Source organism: Pholcus phalangioides, unplaced genomic scaffold, assembly GCF_987345545.1.
Source record: "Pholcus phalangioides strain wild (caught in Gottingen) unplaced genomic scaffold, Ppha-v1.0 ptg000018l_1, whole genome shotgun sequence".
Classification (NCBI taxonomy): domain Eukaryota; kingdom Metazoa; phylum Arthropoda; class Arachnida; order Araneae; family Pholcidae; genus Pholcus; species Pholcus phalangioides.
Window position 1 is genome coordinate 5,488,801 of NW_028301611.1, and position 25,516 is coordinate 5,514,316.

Consider the following 25,516-nt stretch of genomic DNA (forward strand, 5'->3'; position numbering starts at 1 on the left):
TTCGTGGTCCCAACATTCACTAATACTCATCGAAATTCCCCGTTTAAAACATTTTCTCGCTTACAACATTTCTTCAAGATTATTTTTTGGAAAACATTACAAGCAGGTTTTGACTGTATTATTTGTCTACAGACTATGTTCCGGCCCGAATTATAAATTTCTTGCACCATTTTCATTGTAACCCATTTTGTTCCTTTTCATGATACGTACTAGTTCGAAACTAACGACTAAATTTACTTGAAAAATCAGATAGTTTATTTTTTATTTGGTAGGTGGCAGCAAAGGTCCCATATCTTTGTGAGAGATACTTTTTCCGATATTTTTATGTTGAAAAATATATATATATATATTTTTGGAATTTTTAGAATCAATAGCAGAATTTTTATCCCTTCGGTCTAACGGATCTGCTTTGCATTAGTCCGGGGTTGTGAGGGGTTTTGTCTATCACTTTCGGTCACTTCATATGCTGTACAAAAGAGCTATATAATGTATAAATACTGTGTGTATTTTTGAAAAAAATATTTTTACTTTTTTATGCAAACTATGAAAATTTTCCACTTCTTCCATCAGGAATATATACAGTATTTCGCCCTGGAAGTGAGGTTTTTCGTTTTCCGAACAGTCCAGTTGCAGTGTATGAGGGGCCCATAGTCACACCGGGCTGCTAAATATCACAACTGTGAAAATCGATCAAAATACGTTGACTACACATTTGCATCATGGTTGCGAAAGGTGGTATTTCTGTGGAATTTCACACATGTGTTTAGTAACACATGCATCATCGTCCATGAAAAAATTATAAAAACGGAAGAATTAAAATTTCTTTATATAATATATGCCCGCGACGGGCATGTGGTCAAAAATAATACATGCCCTGTCGTTTTTTTTCCACATGCCTGGGGTATGTCAATAGTGTTGTCCAACCCTGGTATAGATACGATTAAGAATTAACAACAATATCAAGTTATAATTAATTTAGATGTTCTTTATTTATACTTAGTGTACAATTATTAAGTGAAATTTCAAACCACCCGGAAGGTTGTGCTTGATGATATTATTCTATTTGAATATGTCAGAGATCTCAATGGGGGGGAAAAAACCAATTTTTTTTCTTTCATGTTTAGTCATTGAATGCTCAAAGCATTAACTCGAAGCGGTCCAAAGTATAACTTCCGAGAAACACGGAACAAAAAAAACTAGAGCCAAGACACGCCTCACAACGACGGCTCCGAGAGACCAGAATAAAATAAATATTCATCGCATCAACAACAAAAACTTATTAGATAAAAGAACAACGGGTGTATATTAGCTGGATATACCCGCTGCTATTTATTTAGTGTAAAAGTCACCTAAAAGGAAGAGCCATTTACAACCCTATCAACTGCCGTGTTACACGTGACAGGTTGGTTATTGATCGAGTCGCCTCTACTTTCACTGGAATGAGGAGGCGGAAACACGGATTCTCTACTCACTTGAAATCTTATCGGAGGGAATGAAGTAGAAAACAAGCAGGGAACACTGTTTTTTAAAGCTGGTATTTTCCACCCAAACGTTTTTTCCTTTCTATATATAAATATATAGCTAGCATGAAGAATATGCCGGATGTAACGAAATCGAAAACGTTTGATGATCAAGTAATAAACGTTTAAAAGTGAAATAGATCTCGGATATTTATACCGGGTGTATAATATGTATGATCAAAGGTGGAATTTCAGGCACTTGGATGATAGAGGAGAAAAGTCTTTATAAATGGTAGAGTAAATCTGTATCGTGTAAAATCAGCGTAACGAAAAACCGCAACGCTTCCAATTACTCCATCTGCAATACAACACAAGTCTATAAGAACGAAACCTATGAGGAAATGGAATGATGTAGCGGTAGACGATTTTTTCACCTTTCATCATTAGTGTGTCGATGACAGTGCGTTCGAACAAAAGCCATTATAAACCAACAATATTTTCTAGTTATTCTGTGAAAGCAACAATATCTAGTTATAACAGTGAAAAAGAAACAATTTTTTTGAAATGAAACTTCTTTAGCTATGGTAGAGTGAATCTATCTGATATAGAAAATCAGCGTCATGGGAATTGCGATTGAAAAAAAGAAAACGGAATGGATGTAAATACGTAATAAGAATATTACATATTTTATACTTAACTGTAAATTGAAATGAAATCTGTCACCATCATCTAACCGCGTTCCACATTTCACTTCTACCACGCGAGTTGCTCACGCTATTATTATATTTTCCATAAATGGGAGTAACGTTTTACTCAGTGGACTAGCGTATGGTCTTTCAGATGATTGTAATTGTAATCTATGGATAATTGGTAACGATGATCAGTAACGGATTGACAAGTGCCAGGTCCCAAAAAATTGGTATTGACGAATAAAATTTTCTATGTGTGGTTACTAAAGTGGAGTTTGAGGGAGAAGAAAATATGTGTTTTTAAAATTCATTGCAGTGAACATGAAAAGGAGTCATCATGTCCTTCAATAGTTGAAAGAAACATTGTTTTTAACCTGTTTTTCTTGGAATAAAAAAAGCTTTTAGGTTCCTAAAAAAATTTCTAGCAGTTAAATTTTTTTTTTTCAATTTTTTTTTATCAAACTTGTATCAACAATTTATTTGATCGTGTTGCTTTCAAGCACATAACATGAGTTTCTTATATTTTTCGAATAAAGGTACTTCATATAGTTTCGTTTTGGCATTTCATGCCTTTTAAGCAACTCCTAAACATTCGATTTTTACTTGTGGGATGTTTATGAAGTTTCTATAATTATCAGCAGAAAAGGTTCAAAGCTACATTTATCTCCTATTTCTTGACAATTCCAAGCAAGAACGATTTTTGACCCTTGTATTTTTAAGGGAAATATCATGTGTGGAGGAGATACATTGCTGTGCATTCTTCAATAATGATAGAATAAGAAAAGTAAGTTGACAAACAATATAAATGTCAATTTAAACTATTCGCATCTATGTAAATCATAGAAATACAGTGTGTTCCCTGAAGCTCAATATCCATTATTTATTTCATTTATTTTTTTGTAATGTAATAGCATTCAGGGCGCCTCATTTTCATTTGCTTATACATAACTCATCAAAATTTTTCTCTTCTGGTTATTTCAATGTTTGCCAATTAAAGGGTTAAGATACATGAAGTCTATAGATGGCAATTAACATTAAATAAACAAATGAACTTGGAAACCCGTGAAATAAAAAGAACTGCTTTTATTGTTATTCAATGCGTCACATGCTTTTGAAGCGTACTGAAAAGTCAATTTTTTAAGATCTCATTTTGGCTCACCAGAGCAAATTCCATGAAATGGGATATATATATAACTATATCCATCGTACTGGTCAGACATGGAATCCTCTCAATTTCTTTTATTCTGTGAAATTCTTTATGATGTGATCCTTCCTTATTCCTTATGAAATCCTTCCCTGAAATGCTGTCAAAAGCGCATGGATCAACTTCTATTATCCATAACAGCCAAAATTCGAATGCTACGAAATACAAAGAGAAAAGTTTTAACTTACTTTCTCTCTCTGCTCAAAAACTTACACGAATAACACTTAGAACTTGCATCACGACGGGATACACTATGTTGCGATGCTAATAATTTTTTCGATCAATTCGAGAAAAGAGCCAATATATTCCAAACAAATTCAAACGACAATAAGGTGCATGTTTCGTTATATTTCCTGAGAATTTTCCCATGTTCATTTTCTTGGGAAATATTTATTATCATTTCTTAGGCTCCTTCCTTGCCAGTGACTTTTCTTCCCCTGACCAAGCCTTTTGTGTATGTATCTCTACCCATTGCCTAATTACATACAGTTCATAACGTAACCCCGTACACAGAAACTGCTGAAGAATGGAGGGCGCACCTCGATTATTTAAGGACAGAGAGAGAATAAAAACATTTGCATGGATAATCATATTTAATTGAACGGTTGTGAGTGCGAGAAGCGTCATTAAAACACACACAACATAGGCAATTTTTTTTCCCCTTTACATGTGGGCTCGAAATGTGTTACATTTAATATTCGATTTCACACATTTGCTGCCGTCATTAGCAAAAAAATAAAATAAATAAAACGTCATTGTATTAGTCCGGATGACTAACCTTCACACCCTGTGTACATATAAATTATTTATTTATGCTTTCATACTACTGGTAACACTATTTTTCCCCGTCTTCGGACATCACGCAGAGGAAGTATTTTGCATACGTGAATGGCAAGTATAAAAAAAAAAATGGAATCAGGTGTTTTATTTTGGTAACAGTCGTTATCAAAGAGCGTTATCAAACACACTCACATCCGCATAATAAACAGCAGAAGCCTGTGATGACAATTATCCTTATTAATGCTCAGCAATTAGCAAACAAATGTTGGATGATCAGCGACGAAAAATTCTTTGTTGTCGTTCAGATATTCTTGTTCCTTCGAAGTTCGTTCATTTAATGCAGGAATACTCAGCTTTTTTGATGAGCTCGGGCCACTTGAATTGCTTTATATTTGGTCACGGGGGCCACACGAATATTTTTTTAAAACATTCGGGGCTATTCGGAAACACAAGATAAATGATCGGCGTTTTTCTTTGCTGTCGTATTCAAGCATTTCTTTGTTGTCGTATATACACATTCTAGTCCAGCGGATGCACAACCTCCGGCCGGCGGGCTAAATGCGACCCAGTAAAGGTGTTTTACCTGTCCGGCGAAAGGTGTTCCGGTAGAGAAGTAACAATACTCTCAACACGGTAAATACCTAATATGAACATATTTACAAGATATACAGAAGACTGGATGTTGTGAAGATATTTATTATTTGAGATGTTAATTTTTTAAGGAAGGAAAAAACTCATCTCTGCCTCTACCGGGAGTCGAACCCGGGTCCCTCGATTGCCGGACGAGTGCTCTGAACACTAAGCTACAGAGGAGATAGAGATTTTCCTTCGCTAGAGCGTATATATGCCGAACGGAACCGTGCAATGGACGGTGAAACCGATCAGCTAATAGCTCATGGACAACGAGCCACCAGAGGGCTATATATATGACATGAATGTCGCTCTCCACTTGTTAATACAAGATATACAGAAGACTGGATGTTGTGAAGATATTTATTATTTGAGATGTTAATTTTTTTAAGGAAGGAAAAAACTCATCTCTGCCTCTACCGGGAGTCGAACCCGGGTCCCTCGATTGAGGGACTCGGAGCACTCGTCCGGCAATCGAGGGACCCGGGTTCGACTCCCGGTAGAGGCAGAGATGAGTTTTTTCCTTCCTTAAAAAATTAACATCTCAAATAATAAATATCTTCACAACATCCAGTCTTCTGTATATCTTGTATTAACAAGTGGAGAGCGACATTCATGTCATATGAACATATTTCTTCTTAAGAACCTTTCCCATTATACATATATGAAATGGGAAATATTTTGGTATGAGAATCAACTCTGAACTCTGACTCCTTTAAAATAAAGGTATCCGACTACCTTTCTTATCACTTTTCAATAAAATGGTACTGGAGTGAACATTAATAAAATTTTTTGATATTAAGTATCTGAAAAATGGCGAAGACAATGAATTATGGACCATGTCATTCTCTATGAAAGTCATGTTAAAATTGTTAAATTTTCAGCGATATTCATATAATATTCGAAACACTACAGCAAAAAATGCGTTTCTTTCACAGTAAATTTAGCTAGTGATGGTTTGGTACCAAAAGTTGAAAGATCGTGTATGGTATGCTCATAGGTTACACTCAAATCTGTTGATGTACGTGTGAATTTTTTTGATATTTCATTCCACATATAAAACACTATAATTAGACAAATATATATGATAACCTTAGATTTTGGTACAAAATCTTAACAATCTAGGGCGAAATATAATATTAAAATTTCGTAATAAATACATTTTGAAAAATCATGTTTGAAATTCAAGTAAAATGTCAAAATATCATTCTTCGTATAACGCGTTTAAAAGTTTCATTCACGGATTACTTGTATGTAAAAACAACACTAAAGTTGTCGCAACTTTAGTTGTAAGCGCAGAGCCGCACTTAGGGGTGTGCGGCAGATGCGGTCACACCAGACGTCGTGTTTTTTTTGTGGGGGGGGGGGGCATTTACAGTAGCAATAACTTCTTTCATAAATTCTGAATTTTTATCAATTCTCAAACATCTGCATTTTCACCTAGACGAAAATGCAGAATAATTCTGCAATTATTTCTTTCATAAATTCTGAATTCCTACTATATTTCCACTATGGAATTCCCAATTTTCAACAATTCTGAAACTATTTCTTTCACCTATTCCAAATTTCACATGTGGGTGCTGGAATTATTTCTTGCATTTTATTTTTAACTAGCTATATTACCCGGCGTTGCCCGGGTTTTCTTCAATGAGGCTTTTTGGATCACGTGATATCTCCCTCTTTCTTTGAGAGACATACAAACTGTGTCCAAGTTAACCAATAGGGCAACTTCCCGCGCGACTCATGAAATAAACAAATCTAGATTCAAAGAAACGTAGAAATGAACATTTTTTTCTTTTTCTAAAGGGCGCTAGGTAGTCAGTTCGATTCCCCCCCCCCCCACCCACCCTTTTTGAACTTCAAGTTATCCATCTGCCTGTTTAAGCTTCCAAAAATGCTTAGTTAAAGCTGTGGAATTTCTTCGATGCACTTTATGGACCCATAATTAATTTTAAAACAACCTATAAACTATATGAATTTATGCAGTTGAATATTGAAACATTAATTTTCATGCTTGAGAAGATATAAATGAAAAGTTGAAATCAATGTTATTGCATGAATATCCAACTCAAAAGTAGGTCCGTCTAATCACTTCGTATTAAATTTTCTGGGCTTCGTATCTCTAAGCAAACTCAATATTTCAAAAATTGAAAATTGAATACATTTTTTTAAATTATTGATGTGGCGGATAACCCCACTAAATTTCCGCATTTCTACAGTAAAATCGGCAATTTTAACACTGATTTCTATGAGGATCACCCTTTTCCTGACCCTCAAAGCGATGCTGATAATGATTATGACGTCATTCAAAAAACCTCATTACTGGAAGAATTGAAAATGTGGCAAACCATTATAAAGGCATAAATATTATACATATATTGACAGCGTTGAAGAAGTGGCAAGCCATTGTGAAGGCATAAACACGTCTGAAACGCATTGCTAGGAAACCACGGTAGCCAATGTAAACGTTCGGAAAGTGATTGTTGAGGCCCAAAAACCATTGGTGCCCGACAGTTTTTTGCCCATTTGGGGCATTTGCCCTGCTCTGACGAAATTTTAAAGTAGCCTATCGTTTACGTCGGGTCCCATTTGGTACATATGCAAAATTTGGTGACGATCGATCTAAAATTGTAGATTTGTATAGAGAAAACACACACACACACACACACAGAGAGGGAGAGAGAGAAAATCATTTTTCAAAATTTCATGATTTTCATTTTTCAAAATTTCATGATTTTCATTTTTCAAAATTTCATGATTTTCATTTTTCAAAATTTCATGATTTTTCATTTTTCAAAATTTCATGATTTTTCATTTTTCAAAATTTCATGATTTTCATTTTTCAAAATTTCATGATTTTCATTTTTCAAAATTTCATGATTTTCATTTTTCAAAATTTCATGATTTTCATTTTTCAAAATTTCATGATTTTCATTTTTCAAAATTTCATGATTTTCCTTTTTTAAAATTTCACCGATTTTTCTTTTCTGAATTTTCGATTCCCTCCCACGTACAGAAGGGAAACATCTGGGCTAAAAGAGCCCCGCGTCTGGTAATGACGGCACTGTCTAAACGTGATATAAAAAAAACAAGTCCTGTTTTGGAATTACAAGACGACTTTCATAAAAAAATAAAAATCGATATTTTCTTCCAAAATGACTTACTAAACGTAGTCGGATACCTTAATTAATGGAGTTTATAATTATTTATCTTCATTTAATTATGGTGCAATTCCTTGGTAACTGACGTTTAAATCACTCTCACGGTTCTTTATAGTTCAATCAAGACGTTAATCAAGCAGAGTTTTCATTCACTGAATGAATATTAACTGTCAGTAAATGTTATAAAGGAATCGGAAGGGTGGGGGGGAGGACTTTTTTTAATGAAAGGTATTAAGAGGAAATAGCTTCTCGTGTTTTTCTCAATTTAAATTTTCGTGACTTCTGAAATAAAATAAAAAAGAGAAGAGAGAAGACAGAGAGAGAAAGGATAAAAGAAAGTCATTCAGTAGGAACAAAATCACGCTTTGTAGCGGATTTGAAGCACGATGCTATGTATATTCCGTATATACTTCATATATTGTAAAGAAGGGCTTCCACAACTCCACCTACACCCCGATTTGATGGTTGGGTCAAGATTTTGGGTTAATTTAAAGGAAGGCCATCGTGAAGGCGTGACTTACATGTTTATGATGTGAGTTCATGGTGGAGAGAAGAAAAAAAAAATCACCAGAGAAAAGAGCAACTCAATGACCATGCGATTTGAATGACCGCTTCTAAAAAAAAAATACAGTATATTCAATCTTGATACTATAGTGGAACTTCGTTTACGGGTCACTCAATTATACGACTTTCATTTTACTACGGCGTTTGGTTTCGTTTGCCGTTGGTTCCTATACATTTTAATGTTAAAATAATTCATTTATTCGACGCGAAACCTCAGTTACACGACGTTTTCACTTCGACTCGAACTAGGAATCTTTTGAAAAAAAAAAACGTCATTTAAATCCATAAATTTTTTGTAAGCAGTGAAAACGCGTTGCTGCAACAGTAGAGTGGACATTTAAGTTATTTGTTTAGTGCTTGTTTCTGAGAATACGCAGACGCGGCGAGCCCCAATGGAACGGGTTCAAATTGTTCTGACAGCCATATGTCCTTCCAGAATTTTTTTTTCTCCCGATGTTTTCAACGTTATTCCCAGAGGGTCGTTGTAAGCATTTGGAGGGTACACGTCTGCCGATAAGAGATACACACACACGGTACACATGCAAAGTGAATTCTTTCGATCATTTCCTTCAGAATTTCTTTCGTTGTGGTGCTTTGCTTGCTGGCAGTGTCAAATCCACCGTTCGTAATGTCGAAGGAAAAAAAGCGCTTTCTCTAAAAAAAATTTTGGAAGAATTTGACAAGAATTTTAAATGAATGACGAAAAGATGATTTCGCAAAACAGTTCGTCAACTTCGAAAACGATTATTTAAAGTAAAGAAACAGAATCGAAGCCAAAGCTGCTGGTTGAAAATCATCTACTGCCAAAAAAATGATAGTCCGAGATGTGTGAGAAATTTCCCTTAAGCCGAGATTTTGTTGCAATTTTTTACCCGATGTCGTGTCCCAAAGTTTATTATGTTGCGGTAAACTTTATTTCTTTCAGAGATCTGAAATGGATTAAAATTCCCCCTCCTCCCCCGAAGAAGGGCCGGAACTATATGAAGGGCTGCTGCCCCGGGTGGCAAAATTTAGAGGGCGGCAGTTTTAGATAGGGACAAAGAACACCGTTAAAAAATTATCAAATTTTAAAGTTGTGGGGGGCGGCAAAAATCCTAGTTACGTCCCTGCCCTCAAGTATGATTGAAATTGCATTTTTTTAATAACATAATGGAGATGCAATTGAACGCATTGAATTTCATACATTTTTTATATCTGTGGAGGGTTTTTTTTCAAAGTCATCTTTTTTTTAAATCTCAGTCATTCGACGTACACATTTATACGACGTTTTGACTCGGCCTCCTACTCGGTATAAATGAGGTCCTCTGTATTACCACAATATAACCGCGACCTACGTGTATACAGCTTTGAAAGTTAATTTTTAGCTCTAACGGTCTCTAATGGTTTTTTTTCACTGATGTAATAACAGTGAGGGGGGGGGGGGCTCTGGTGAATTTCCATAATCGTTTATTAATGCATGTTTTTTGTAAAATTTATAAAATAATTTTTTTACTTCAACTTTACGAAAATTTAAACGGTACCTACATAAGTTAAATCGAGAGATAGCATCAGAGGTACCACCAAATTTATAGTGTTGTTGGCATCTCTTCTGAATTTGCGTTGCTAGTACCGCCATAAAATGCATTTATATGTATTTATTTGCGCCAAAATATATTCTAACTGATTAGTTCACGAATAAAATTATGTTAGTTGTCTCACCCTGTGTAGAACAGTTTCCTGCACATCATTCTTGCGTACTATACAGAAAGTAGCTTCATGGAAACTTCATTAACACTTTCGGATATTGGATAGTGCAAAATACAGGTGTTATTAAACACCCTCGAAAGAAAAAAACACTCGCGAGGAATTTTAAAACATATTCAAGGTGATTTTGTGAAATATGAATATCGTTGTAGTGATTTCAAAATATCTTCAAAAAATATCGTTATAGAGGAACTTATCGTAATAAAGAGGATACCGCTGTATCGAGAGGAGTTTAATTTCCCTTTAATGTCCGTTTTAAGCCAGAAGCTGTATTACTGTTGATCCTTCATCACTTACCAATATACAAACGATGTAAAACTACAACTGAATTGCTCTCCGCAAGATCGAATACCCCCTTAATCGGATATTGCGGGCTTATTAATATTAATAGTTGATATCCGTTTAAGCGGGGCCGACTGCGATTGACAAGATGTTTCGGTCCTGTGTAATACATATAAACATGGCAATCAATGGTCTCGTAGCAGGGACTATAATAATAACAATAATGATCATCTGAATGGCCATACGCTAGTCCCACCGCTAGAGCAGAAAGAAAGAGTATAATTATCACTCTCCTTTAATCGAGAGGAACTTTCCTACCGAACGCACATTATCAGCAAAGCAGATGATAGGGCAAGATGATGGAGTGTCTCCCTACTACGGTGGCCTATCCACCTCCCCGTTTACATCACGCTGGGCGACAGCAGACACAGAAGCCGCATCTGGAAATGCGACACGTTCCAATCGTCCGCGAAGTGCTAGATCGATAACTCATATTCAAACGCGGAGAAACGATCGACATGGACCAATTTCAGGTGAAGTTCCCACAATCTTTCATTTCAGCAATTTTTTCTGTTCTATACATGTGTATATAGGAGTTTTCTCTCTCTTTCCCGGTACTGTATTATAGGCATAGGTTGTGGCAGCGTGCAATTATACTTCATTAGAGCAGGAGACGTATCTGTACTTAACCAGATGAACGATCGTTTTCAAGATGGAACGAGAGTCGATTTCTACGTCTCTGACTGCATGAGAGTCACAAGTAATTTTCTTCCCCGCAGCGATTCTCATTCAATCAGTCGTGCTGCTGCTATATAGAGAGATACGCTATACGCACAGGTTCATATACTCATGTCGAATATCCTAGCTACTGCTTCCTTGATTTTCTTTTTTTGTTCATTTCATTAGCGTTAATCATCTCTTGGGTCTTAAATACTGCTGAATTTCCGAATTTTCATTATTCCCCCCCCCCCCCAAAAAAAAAGATAGTTACTAATGCTATATGTACAGTCGAATTTGGTTAATTCGAAGTCCAAAGCCACTGGAAAAAGTTCCAATTATCCAAAATTCGAATTACATAATTATTCTATCCTGGATCCGTAAAATGACAAAAAAAATCGCAACTAAATCATGAACACAAGCATAGGACAATAATTATCAATTATTAACGCTTCGCCATCGGTTTTAATAATTGATCTTAGCTGCTACATTATTCTACTGTTCTGGAATCTCCCAGCATCACTGCAGAATTTCTTGACCACGTTCAAAGCCTGATTTACAGAAAACAGTGCTTGATCATCGGGGATATGAAACGGTTTCGCAAATATTGTTTATCATTCTTATGCTATCAATGAAATACACTTTCACTGACATATTACACAATATCTGAACAGTTTCCGATACTTTCCATACTCTTAATTGCGACAAAAAGATTCGGGTTTTGAATGTTGAACCTTGATCCTATACGTTGAAAAGCATAATCGGTTTTAAGCGGTACACAGTCTCGGTGCACTCCAGCTGAACAATACAAAATGGGAATTAAATTATCAAAGAAACAACATAGAGTAGAGGAAAAACGGATTTCTCAAAACTTTTAATAGTCTTTAAAAATTTGTTGAAAAACAACTTGATCGAGAAAAGCAAACTCTGACTTTTGTAGAATTTTTCCAAACTAAATTTGCTTTTAAAGGTGATCCTCCTAAAGTGATCCTTCTACTTATCCGGGACTTTAGTAATTCTTTCTCTTTTCAGAGGCTTAATTTCGTCCTGCATTGGAGTATGCCGTCAGGTTTTGGAGATCATACTTAAGGTGAGACATTCACTTGTTCGAGGGGCTGCAGAGAAGAGCTACACGTGCTCTTGAAGGCACACGGGGCTTAAGCTACGAATAGAGACTTGATATTTTTTTAATGTTTACGTTGGAACAGCGCAGATGTGTCGCGGGATATGACTGAAATGTTTAAAATTTTCGACGAGATGGATAAAATGGATCACGAGTTATTAATGCATCGTCAATCAACTGCTTTGACAAGGGGACACCAATATCGATTGGTAAGGGACAATCCTAGGTTATGGTGTCGCAGGGAATTTTTTGTCTAATAGGGTTGTTAATAAATGGAATCACTTACCTCCGGGGGGGTCGTGAATTCTAACGCAATTTACTCGTTTAAAAAGAGGTACGGTAAACATATTGAGAGATAAATCGAGAAGCTATCCATACTTGAATGAGAAATCTATAATTTTTTATGGGCAGTATATGTATATTTTATCATAATTATTAGTTTTTCATTGCTCTTATTCGGTTGCCGTATGTTTGATATAGTTTAGATATGTATTCGACATCCATATTTTGTACGGGCATCTTTTTTTCAGCCACCTCGTTGGGCATTTTGTCTGTTGTGGCATTTGAATACAAAAATCATGATTTCCCCCACCCCTTAACTTCGAATCACCCAAAATATACGAAAAAAGCTCGAATTAAACGATAAATATTAACATTTAAATTAGATAGAAAACTTAGAGAGTTCGTAAAAGTTCGAAATACCAAAAATTCGAATTACCCAAAAGCTCTACTGCATTTTCAGCTCTAGTACAGGAGATTCTACGTTTGTGGCGGCAACCTAGAAGCATATTTGGTAAGCGTACAGCTATTCCACGCGATTGTAAGGTTTATTTTTTTTCAGACATTTTTTCCATACATCCAATCACGTTGCTTTATCCTCCACGATAATTCGCGTAACTGTTCGATCTCTTCTTGTTTTTCGTATCTGATCGTCGCTGAACAGCTGTATACACGGACAAGGTGGTTATTTCTACCGGTGTTCCGCGACACATTTAAAATGTGTAATCGCGCTATTTTCAATAAAATATAACCTATTTTATTTTCTAAACAAACAAATTTACACACTCAGAGTGCGAATTGAAATATTTAAAGAGTTACAGGGGGATTTCGATTCTAAATTTTTGTAATTTTAATAGAAAATTATAGCAAATTTTAATTAAAAGATAATTTTGTATGCGTTCCTCGATAGCGAATCCACTAAAAAGTAAAGAGAAAAACTATTGTGTGAAAAATATCATGCGCATTATTCATCATAAATAGCTATAAAATATTTGTACCTTATGTATTTAAGTAGCGGAAGTAACGAAGGAAGTAGAAAAGTAAAGGGATTTGAATATACAGGGTCTTTATAATTAAAGTTCCACTTTGAAATGGCCATAAAAGGAAAACTACTCGACAAAATGTTATCAAACTAGGTAATAGTTTACGGGAGGTCATGGGATTCAATTTTCCACACACACACAAAAAAAAAAGTTCAAAAACTCACCACGAGCGGGGAATGGCGCTATATGCAATGTTGTTAAACGAAATAAGACATTGAAGACATCGGTTTAAAATGTTTTTAATCGTTTCTAAAACGATGCACTGTACTTTACAAAGCATGTTCAATGTGGCGTCCACCATTTTCTGAAAGCAATTAAATCGCATTACTGCGTTCTCAACAGTAGCTACCAGGAGGAACGTTACAAAAGTGTCGGTGTATCGCATTTTTCAATTCCGCCAAATTGTTTATGTTTCACCTAAAACAGTGACTTTGAGATAACCCCATAGCCTAAGTCACAGAGGCTGAGGTCTAGTGACCGGGGTGGCCAAGAAAAGTGCATTTGCATCATTCTAATTTGCATTCCTCCTGCCGTAAGCCATGTAGCAATTGCGATTTTGCATAACCCCACAAACAGTTTCGTTTTCGAAACAATTAAAAACATTTTAAACCGATGTCTTCATGTCTTATTTCGTTTAACAATATTGCATACAGCGCCATTCCTCGCTGGTGGCGAGTTTTTGATCTAAATCTTTTTTGGATGGGGAGAGAAAAAAGAAAAACATCAAGGATACAGATATTTTCTGAATATTATGCTGAGGTGACCCGGGGTCTTCGTGATTTTTTACTTTTTATGGATAAGAAAGGAAAAATCACGAAGGCCCCGGGTGAACTCGGAAAGAAAAATCATCTTGTCTCCGCCGGGACCAACTCGAAAAATGACTTTCTTTGCGAGTTCACCTCAGCATAATATCAAGAAAATATCTGTTTCCTTGATATCTTGGGCTGAGAATAAAAAAAAACCATCTATCTCTCTCTAAAGAAAAACATAGTTCAATTAAAGCGAACTGGATTCGATCCTTGGACCTTTGGCAGGATCATAGCCGGGCGATCTACCTGCTACGCTACTTCAGACAAAAAAAGTTTCAGGCTAACATTTTTATTGTGAATCCAAAAAAAAATTCCCATTACAATTGATGCTATGAATGAAAACTATACAATAGACACTTCGAAATCGCCACCTCAATCCTTTTATCATAACTCAAAACTACTTCATTTTAGTCATAAAAAAACCACTAATTTGAATTATAGGACAAGATCATGTCCTATAATTTGAATTACGGAACGTGATCTTGAGATAAAGCACCAAATGACTCGTAGCCTTCACTTCTATCATTGGTTAATGCACGCGCGAATTAAAGTATGGAAGGAAATTAAAGAAGCGGAAACGGAGTTTTTATAAAGAATAATTAACAAAAATTACTATGAATTATTCCAAAAATTGTAAATTTTTACAGATTCGAATATATATAATAACATTTTCTCAGCAAAAGAAAAGTAGACATTCCTAATGACTCTAGAAATACTAACGATGACGTAACTTTTATTTATTTTTCTAAGCACACACAATAGACAAGAAAAGTAGGCCAACAAAAAAGAGCGAATTGCACACACGCATAAAGAAAATTATTATTCCCCCATATATCTTTTGAACTTTGTTTTTTTTTAAGCATTATTTATTTTTTATGAAAATGAAGAAATTTACACACAGAAATAAATATCATTTGGTTCTCCGAGAAAGAGAAATGATATTATTGAGAAGGAATTATACGCAGCTTCGGTGCACATGTGAGCGGGCTTAGTCATGACATCTAAATTTGCATACCATGGCCAGTTGATTTCCAGCAGCAATTTTTAAGAAATATACTCTTTTATCATTCAAATGACACAACTTCTGTGTGCTGTTCGTAGATACAATAAAACCCGTTCCGGATTCAAAGGCAATAACAAAAAATGTTCGCACCCAAAAGCTATTGTTTGCACGGAAGAGGTGATGGACGTGAACTTCTCGAGCTGTGGTTCAAAGACAGCTTCGCATTTATCCATATGTAGATTTGGCAAAGAATACCATGGTCAAGTTTGATTCGAAATAGTTATTTGAAAATTATATCCGCATTAAATATGAGCATTTATCCATATGTACTTGGAAAAAATACGTAAGAGGATTTCGGTGGAAAGTTACGGGTGCCAACTTCCAAAATCACATTTGCGTTTCCCGCGTTACTTTTTTTATATACAGTCGATCCAGCTTATAACGTATCCCCCTTAGAACGTTTTCCCGCTTAGTAAGACTTATTTTCGTGGTCTCAAACTATCTAATTCTAATTAAGATTTCCCGCTTACAACGTTTTTCATGACGGTTTTTCGATAACGTTATAAGTGGGCTCGACTGTATATGGGTCCTGAAATCGAATGAACGCTCTCTTTTTTTTTAAACAGGCTAAACATCCCTACATACAGTAAAATACTTACTTTATAGTGACAAAAGTTATTTCAAACTTTTCCTTCTCGTCTCGTGGAGAAGAACATGTAAGCTGTATGGAGGAGCGCTAAGCCTATGCAAGTATGTTCTGAGGTTTACGCAACCTCCTACTTTTTGCCAACAATCCGTCCATAAAGTTGTGTGAGGATAGCATTCACTAAAATATGAAAATGTCGACTTAAACACGCGGTGATTTTAATGTTCGAGTGAGTTTCAAACATCACGGGACAAGACTCGATATCAAGCGTTTTACAACAGTTTAGTGATTTCTACTATGCTACGGGAAAGGGTTAAAGGAATTAGAACGGGGATTTCCAAACTTTTTGATGTTCATGATAATCTGAGAATGAGAGAGATTAGAATTTCAAATATCCAGTAACATTCCTGTTTATCTTGAGGCATTTCAGTAACTCATTCAAGCATATGGAAATAGATCCTCTTCAATGTTTTTCAATACTTTCAAAAATTTAAGTGCATTCAAACTCCCAGCAACATTCCCCCCCCCCCTTTTAATATTTATACCAGGCCTGGAAATATTTCAGGCGTCAGGTCGAAATGGCGGTTAAAGAATTGGTATTAACTCCAAAAAAAATGTTCTTTGTGTAGTTACTAAATTGCAGGCTGACAGCAGCACAGAATGCTTGGAATTTATAGCAGCACATCTGCTAACATGAAAGAGTGTCACTATGCCCTGCAAGTCAAAAGAAACATTATTTTGAACCTTTTTCTTCGGGTAAAAGAAATTTTGGAGCCTAAAATTTTTTTTCTGGTGCCTAGATGTTTTTGCGATTTGTTCAGCCCTGATTCATACTAACTTTTGTCATTTGTATTATATTAAGGGTGTCCCAAAATGACATCTACAGACTTCACGAGGTAATAGGGTACATATAAATGAATCATATTCACATGAGAAGCATGATCGGAAACTATCGGGAAGTGATAATTAGCGTGATTTAGTGGGGTGGGTCATTTGACTCCTACATTCCTTCGATTTGTCAATCACTGGTTTCTTTTATGGATACCTATAAATCAATGGCGAACCGAACGGTTGCTACCTCTGACATGGATCTCACGGGCCGAATTCGAGAATCATCAGCACCTCTGCCACCATCTCTGAGGCTCTTGTTGCAGGGACCAATTGACATTATTTTGCCGCGACCCAAAATGAATTAAATAATCAACTTTTCGACCCTAGGGTCTGTTTGATGTTCGAAATTTAATTTTAAAAAAGTGGCGCAATAACTGCCATTTTCAGCAGGACTGAGTGAATTTGTACGACCCACAGTAGAAGCTCCCAGCACAGTTTAAGAGCCCGTCCTAGTTGGTGCGACATCCGATCGGGGAATGCATCGCTGATTATGGTGTGAACTTCAAGAATCTGTTATCATTCACTGTGCACAATCTGTACAGACATTATGTTTGATATAATAAAATTTTCAAACCGATGATCGGCTTTTATATCATTTCTGTACATTGTTTCTCTCCCAGCAGAGAGTTTCTTGTCATAAGTTCCTACGTGAATATCTTTTACATCTTTTCTACCATCCTTAAATGTTTGTGTACGTGCAGTTTTTATGCTGCATATTTCTTTAAATGCATTACATATGAAATATTCAGAAATGAAGTTGAAAATTTCCCACAGTTTTGTGTTTAGTAACCAACCGATAATGCCCATTCATTTCGATACATCGAGAAGAAAGAAAAAAAAAAAGGAAAAGATTTGAAAGAAACACTAAAGATAAGTGGAGAAACGAAATTAAAAGAACTTCTTCTCCTAGATACCGAAAGCACAAAAGAACATTACAGTAAAAGATACTTCACAGATATAAGAGAGAGAGAGAGAGAGAAAGAGACCACCTATCAACCCACATCTGGATTTAGGGCATAAGAAAACAGTTAAACAGTTTCGCATTTTTACACAGTACACATGCTAGGACTAGGAGGATGGGAACAATTTTTCTTCTCTGCTTTCAATGTTTTTCTTCTACTGGACCATGACCAGTCGTGAAGAAAATAAGAAGAAAAAAAACCACTTCAATTAACTCAAAAGAAAAAAAAAAAAACTTCCACAAGAAAAGAACAGCTACCTGTTCTTATTTTTACATTCGACTAAATAACCAGAAAAAAACAACATAATAATGATAGAAAATATTCTCAATTGAATGGTCAGGTGTTGAAATGAATCCGTCCTCAACCTTCTATGGTTTCAACCACCATAAAAACGTATTGGAAACAAAGAACGTTTCTACAAAAACGGATGTAAATTGACGCTGTTGGCTGGAATATTTTAAATTGAAACAACGCATCATCACAGCAATTTAATTAGAGTGGATTTTTTGAATTAGCCAAATTGGTTAATCAAGTGCGAAATGTACACTTCGCTTTTACATCACTGTTATCTATAAACGGATGAAATCTTGCTAAGCAATGTTGAACAGCTGTTTCTCATTGAATTTTATTTCCGATTACCTCAATTTGATGCTATTTTATAAATCTATGACCGCGTAAAATTCCAGCTGGTTCTCAAAAAAGTTACGCAAACAAGGAATCGACTCTTTGTAGATTTTCAAAAAATTTCCCTTATATAGCCGTATTTTGCACTAAAATGACGCTAAAAATATATTCTTTCTAAATTATCAAAGAAATTGGTTTTATGGGATTTTTTTGGCCACGTATATAACAAATACACACTGGACCCATTGTCTCCACAAGGGTGGGGCTGACAGGGCTCTAGCCCAGGACGATTCTCATCTGTTTGTTTTCTCACACCTATCAACCCACATATGGATTTATGGCATAAGAAGTTAAAGGGTTCACATTTTTACACAGTACATACTCTGACTTCTATTTATTTATTCACCGTAGCAGGACGAAACAAATACGACCGGGCGGAGGCGCACCAGAGATCCTAAGAGCCCCTACTTTCCTTAGTATGGGGGGGGGGGGGGCAGCCGCTATGCGGTCGTGTGGACTTGCATAAAAAAAATAGCCATGGTCGTACGTCACTGGCGGCATAGTGGTAGTCGGCTGAAGTTTGTTTTCTGTGATTTTCAAACTTCAAGATGCAAATTGCGCGAACTGATCTCCCATTTAAAAGAGTCTCTTCACAGAGAGCACACACATACCCAATCAGGCTTGCAACATTTAAAAATTCACGCATGACACAACGAGCTAAAAAAAACTCAGCCTGTCGAGTCGTCTGCTTCCGAATTACGAAGACAGATGGCAGCACTCAACAAGCATTCCTAGGAAACAAAACTTCTCGTCAGTTCCGCAACACATACAGGCACATTCCAACATGTGCCCGGAATTCGTTCGGAATTGCATAAAGGAATGCGAACGAGGTGTGTTGTTTAATAATAGTAGTACCAGTAATAGGAGGATATGACTGAACCATAGAGGGTTAACCTTGAAAGATAAAGACATAGGGGGAAAAAAAAGCGATGAACGTATTATCAATAATGATTTGATACATCATATTTACTTCTCAAAATTTCTGTATGTCAGACAATAGGAAATGATAGATGATACAAATGAGAAATTTCGCTGAAATCATGGAATTTCACGTTCAATCATTATCGTGTTGTCCATGACTTGAGTAATCACCCATGAAAATAGCTAATATCAATAATGACAAAGCAGGACACTCAAGAAAAGTAGCATTGTAGCATTGATATTGAAGGAGACAGAGAGAATTCTGGGGGGATCCATATCTCTTCAGATGAGACAATCAAAGCCTTTCACGAAATGACAACAGGAACTCACAAATTCAATTCTGTGTCCTTTTTAAATGTGATTAGGAGACGCAGGGGAATGTAGAATATTTCGCAGGTCATTCGTAATGACAGAATCGATCAGTTCGATCGATAAGAAGAATTTGCCACTTCGTCAAGAGGTGTATTTTGAGAAAATAACTATTGTCTCACTTCGTTTTCTTTTTTCAATGTGTGATTAGTGCTGTGGGAAATTACGTTTCTTGAATGCATATATATTCAGAGGAGGAGGGGGAGAGAATATTTCATCTCAGGGGAAGTTTCAATCACAGTTGGCATTGAAAATTCGAGAAAATTGATTGGTTCCGGGGTTCGAGGAAATGATTTATCGATAGGATACGTAAAAAGAGGCAAATAATGTGTAGACCAGCTAAGTTTATATACAGTAGGTTTTCACTAATCCGGCACATGTTAGACCAGGGTGTGCCAGATTACAGAAAGTTAGTTGAAAAAAAAAGTCCGTATGACTAATACAGTGGACACCACTTATTAAAATTACAGATAATGTTATCATTCGGACATTATTATTGTTGAAGAGAGATGTTATTAATGTACCATCATTATTATTATAACGAGTCGCGGAATGGCAACAGTATGGCATTCGAATGTCGTTTCGGTTGTTATGGCAACATATGTCTAGGCCGGATGTGTTAAAGTGTCAGTTATGTTCTCGTTCGTAATCGATGTAGTCGCATCACTAAACAATTATGACTATTGAAAGTACGCAACGGACTAACATGGGAGAAAATTCGTTTATAGTTATCAGGGTTTTGGTTTATGTTATCCCCCCCCCCCCCTTCCCCCGTCAAAAGTCTTTTTTGAGCATTTTGACTCTTGAGGTTGAACCAGACTTTTTTCCCCAGATAAATTATCAACCTGCAATACTGTGTAGGAGGTCAAAAGGTGTACCTTGTCGACAATCATTTCCATACTCGGTTCACAATGCCCTATTTGAGCAGTAGTATACCTATTTATAGCAGCATGTACGTATGAAGTTACTTTCTGCAATGGTCCACTATAAGTGGAGAGAAATGTAATGCGCAAACAGAAGTCCCTTCCTTCAGTTCTTGGTCAGTTTCACAGTTACTCGACTGAAAGACTTTCTCAGGGGGAATCTATGGAACGTAGTGTACATTAAAAAAATTATCGTATGCTATAAAACGAATCAGACAGTTCCATTCAAACTTCTCATAATGGCTCAATGATAACAATAAACGCAGGGCTTTAGCTTAAAACATCCTGTTTTAGAACACTATGGGAAAAGAAAACGGCAGATTGAACATTTTTTGCAACCTGTTGTGTGCAAAAGAAAGACCGAGTTGTCCCGTTTTCATGGGTCTCGTTCGATTAAACTTTAGGTATGGTCACCGTATTACCTTTTGAATTTCTGTCAGATATAGTTATCAATCGGTAAATATGTTAGTTCCGATGTGATCGCATTAAGCGGCGTGCATTGCATAAATACTACTCTACTACAAGGGATTTTCGGTCTCATTATGTACAGGGTGTCCCATAAATTCGTAAAATAGTTTCAAGTTTCCAAATTCATAAAAATTGAAGAAATAAGTACATTTGAATGCGCTTTGCGAAAAAGTTAGTTTCATGAAGAATGATTTTTTGGGGTACAAAAATTTTGAATTTTCGTCGATAGAGGGCACTGCACGAAAATCCTGCAGGACCAATTCAACCTAGAACAAGAACAAAACTGCGGTGGAAATCGGACGATTCAAATTGCAGCTGAAACCGATTCTGATTTCATACAAGATAGATTCATGACTGATTTCATATCAGATTCATAACTATATCAATCAATATACGATTTAGGAATTCATATTCGAATTAAGATTTAGTACACAATATAGAACTTTTGTTTCATTTATGATTGTATACGTAGATCATGTGATCTTTTGCAACTCGATTTTAAACTTAGAATATGATTTTATACCTGTTATGATTATATTATACTAGCTATAATACCCGGCACTGCCGAGGTTTCTTCAACTTCTGGGAGGATTGAAAAAGTGACAAACCATTATAAAGGCATATACACAATTATACATATACTGACAAGATTAAAGAAGTGAGAAACCATAGTAAAGTATACACATGTATGAAAGGCATTGCTAGAGAACTACGGTAACCAAAGTAAACATTCCGAAAGTGATTGTTGAGATCGAGAAATCATTGTTGCCCGACAGTTTTTCGCCCATTTCGGGCATTTGCCCAGCTCTGACGAACCTTTATAGTAGCCTATCGTTCAAGTCGGGTCCAGTTTGGCAAATATGCAAAATTTGGCGACGAAAGATCTAAAATTGTAGATTTGCATAGAGGGCATAGACATAGACAGAAAATCAATTTTGTATATACAGATTTTGTGTAATGTATTTCTTTTTATAAATAAATTTCCAAAGGTACCCAGTCTGTGAGGACAATTGGCCGATATTGCCTGGGTATCCCTCAGTTTGACGGACGAGCAAGCTTATGCAAGAGCCAGTAACAGAAAAAAATTCACCCTGCATTTTATAGGATTCTGATTTGCATATTTCCAGTATGTGTATATTAAATATAGTATAAGTGATGACTAAATGAGCCTATTATTAGATTTCAGAAAAGGGAATCATTTCTGTACCTTTGCTCATTACTCAGAATGGATATGAATACAAAAAATTCTAAAACCATAACGATACTCACACGCATAGTTCATATCAATCTCATGCCAAATTTTTTCAGATGTTAGAAATCTCAACGCAATATCCTAAAATTGACGGTGTTTCAAAACCATCGAAAATTACTGACAAACGTAGAATGTCCGAGGAATTCGAGACTCACGGTGTCGTTTCTTATCTCGTGATATGAATTCTTGAATGATGCAGCCACTGGCGGGTGGACAGGCCGATTCGATTTTGCAAGTTAGTGGTCAAGTTTGGAGTTTTAAAAATATCCTATAACATCTATCTTCAGACGCACACCAATAGGATTATAAAACTTCTTGAAAGAATCACAATAGTCAGCACGCGTCATTGAAAAAGAAAAAAACAAAAAAGCACTCCGAATAGGAAATGGAGATCGCTTGATACCGATCCGAAAATCGAAGAAAATGGCCACGAAATTGTTCCAAACACATACACTAATGGTAAAGTTGTCTTAATTCATTAATAGCTGCATCCATATTCAAAACTCGCGAAGTCTTTTTTTTTTTTTCCACTTCGCCTCGTCCCTCCACTGGCCGTGGGACGTCTAATGAAGAAAGATGATGAAAGTGTCCAGCGGCGTAATGCAGCTTGTAAATCGCAGAGAACACATGTTTTAACTGACCGCTCCCGGTGACTATGCTAACACTATTAAAAAGTGCCCAAGGAGTGAGAAACTAAACGTCCATATTAAAATAGGAACAAAGAAAGAGAGAGAGAGAGAGGCGTTTTCTTTATTTTTTTCCATTTTGTTTTTTTCTGTTGGGCTTGGCCCAGTTTGGTAAGATAGAACGGAATAAGAGATTAGAAAACACACAAACACAGGAAGAAATAGATGAAGAGGAAAGAGAATAAAAAAGAAATATGAAATGGGCATCACAATTGACCAAGCAGAGGAAAGACCGTTACCAGTAAACTGCGGGGTGGGGCCCAAAGTGAAACAGTTGACCAATAGGATAAAGCCTAACACAAGTGACCCCGACCAATAGCTAGTATAGAACCAGCATTTGAAAGTTAATAATCAAAGGAGGAAAGGGGGGGGGGGAAGAGCAGGGGGTGGGGAAATAATGAAACATACTTTCGCAATATAACCATTTCCCGATGATGATAATAATCACGAGCCGTATGCCGTGATGTCTTGCGGCTCTAGTCAACATTATATAGTTATATATGCATCCGCTACAGGTATGAACCTTTCGAACATTATAAATACACAATAAATTTAATAAAAATATAATACAATAATATCAAAGCACAGAGCCAAATTCAAGAACATGCGCATGCCTGCACTGTATACAGTTATAGGTTCTTATGAATAGCGGAGAGTGGCATCATCTCATGATCTCTCTCTGTTGGTCGCAATCTGGGGGCTATTGTCGTCATGAGCCGTTAGTTGAGTTGGGAGGCTGTCTATGTATTGCACAGTTCTGTTCAGCGTACGTATGCCCTAGTGAAGGAATATATCAAAGCTTCTAATCAGTGCCGCAACTAGATGCTTGGTCAGCAGGGGCAAGCACGCATTTTGACGCCCCCTCATAACGTCAAAGGAGAGGTTAAAGAGTGAAATTTGCGCCCCCTCTAGTCCGGCGTCAGGGGCACCAGACGCGCCTGCACCCCCCCCCCCCCTAGTTGCGGCCCTGCTTCTAATCGTCTCGCGAAAATAGCTTCTAACAGTCTAGCGAAGCGGTTCCCAAATATTTTTTTCTCATCCCCCCCCCCCCGAAAACTTCGTGTCTGCCATGGATTCCCCATTTATAGCAGCAGAAACTATAGCCATCTATCAGTAAGAATGTTTTCGAAAAATGAAGGGCATTTTATCTAGTGCTGGTAAATGTTTATAGAATATCAAAACGCGAAATATATTTCCCTAATGTTGATTGGTCCAGAGTCAAACCAGCCTATACTACTCGCATTAGCGATGCAATCTAATGGACTGCAAAAAAGCTGTAAAACAATGTTTCATGCCTACATCCAGAGCTGTCCCAACAAATACAATTTTTTTCAAATCCTAACAACAGTACTGCTGCAGTCTACCAACGTTGTAGCGGTGTTTCTTTAGTTAAAACCTTTCTTTTCAAACAATTTATACACATATATAATATATACATACATATACACAGGGCCGTCTCAAGAGCACCATGGGCCCTCCGGGCCAAGTGGTTTTTCTGAGGCCCTACATGATAAATTCTAGAAAATTTCAACCTAATCCCGTTTTTGTGTGAGGCCCCTCTTCTCTTGAGGTGCCCGGGTGGGCCCATGCGTTAAGATGGTACTGCATATACATACATACATATGTGTGTGTGTGTGTGAAATATATATATATTGTTTATTTTTTAACTTGGCATTAATTTTTTTTCCCTTGTAATTCTACTATTGAGCCTTGGACACCGCCCCCCCCCAGTAAAAAGGCCGTTCACGCCGATGCTCCAGGCACCCCCCCCCCCCCCAAATAATCAGCTAATCGCTGGTTTAGCGCATCGTCCTGATTCCGAGGAAACGGTGGTTCTTTTCCCCCATAGAGAGCAGGGCTACTTCACCAAACACCAACTCTGGCCATATTGCAATTTACTGCCATAACGAGATGGGTTGGAAATGAAGGCGCTGTCTATTAGTGGTCGCTTCAAGTTCGTTAGGGAAAATATTTTATCTATATATCTTCCCTCTGGTTCGAACCCGTTACCGTGACAGAAACCTTCACGGTGGTAGTCGATCTTACCACCACGCCACTCGGGAGCATGGACAAATCGCAAAAGAAATCTAGCCCCCCCCCCCCCCAAAAAAAAGAATTTTTTTGCCTGAAGGAACAGGTCCAAAATAATGCTTCTTTTGACTTTTTTCAGGACACAGTTATTCTCATGTTGGCAGATATGCTGCTATAAATTCCAAGTAGTTTGCAC

At 36.6% G+C, this 25,516-nt stretch overlaps 1 protein-coding gene across 2 annotated transcripts in view; it reads right to left on the bottom strand.

The window, feature by feature from the left end:
- The window catches only part of LOC149071615 (uncharacterized), a 188,178-nt gene that overhangs the window by 83,560 nt on the left and 79,102 nt on the right, over nt 1-25,516 (bottom strand). Inside the window, exon 1 of one of the 2 annotated variants that reach the window (XM_089247642.1) lies at nt 22,621-22,966. The exons of the other annotated variant lie outside the window; for it this stretch is intronic. Coding sequence (XP_089103768.1) covers nt 22,621-22,633 — 13 coding nt within the window. The 5' untranslated portion in view covers nt 22,634-22,966. Of the gene's footprint in view, nt 1-22,620; nt 22,967-25,516 lie in introns of those variants that run through there. 2 annotated transcript variants of the gene reach the window in all.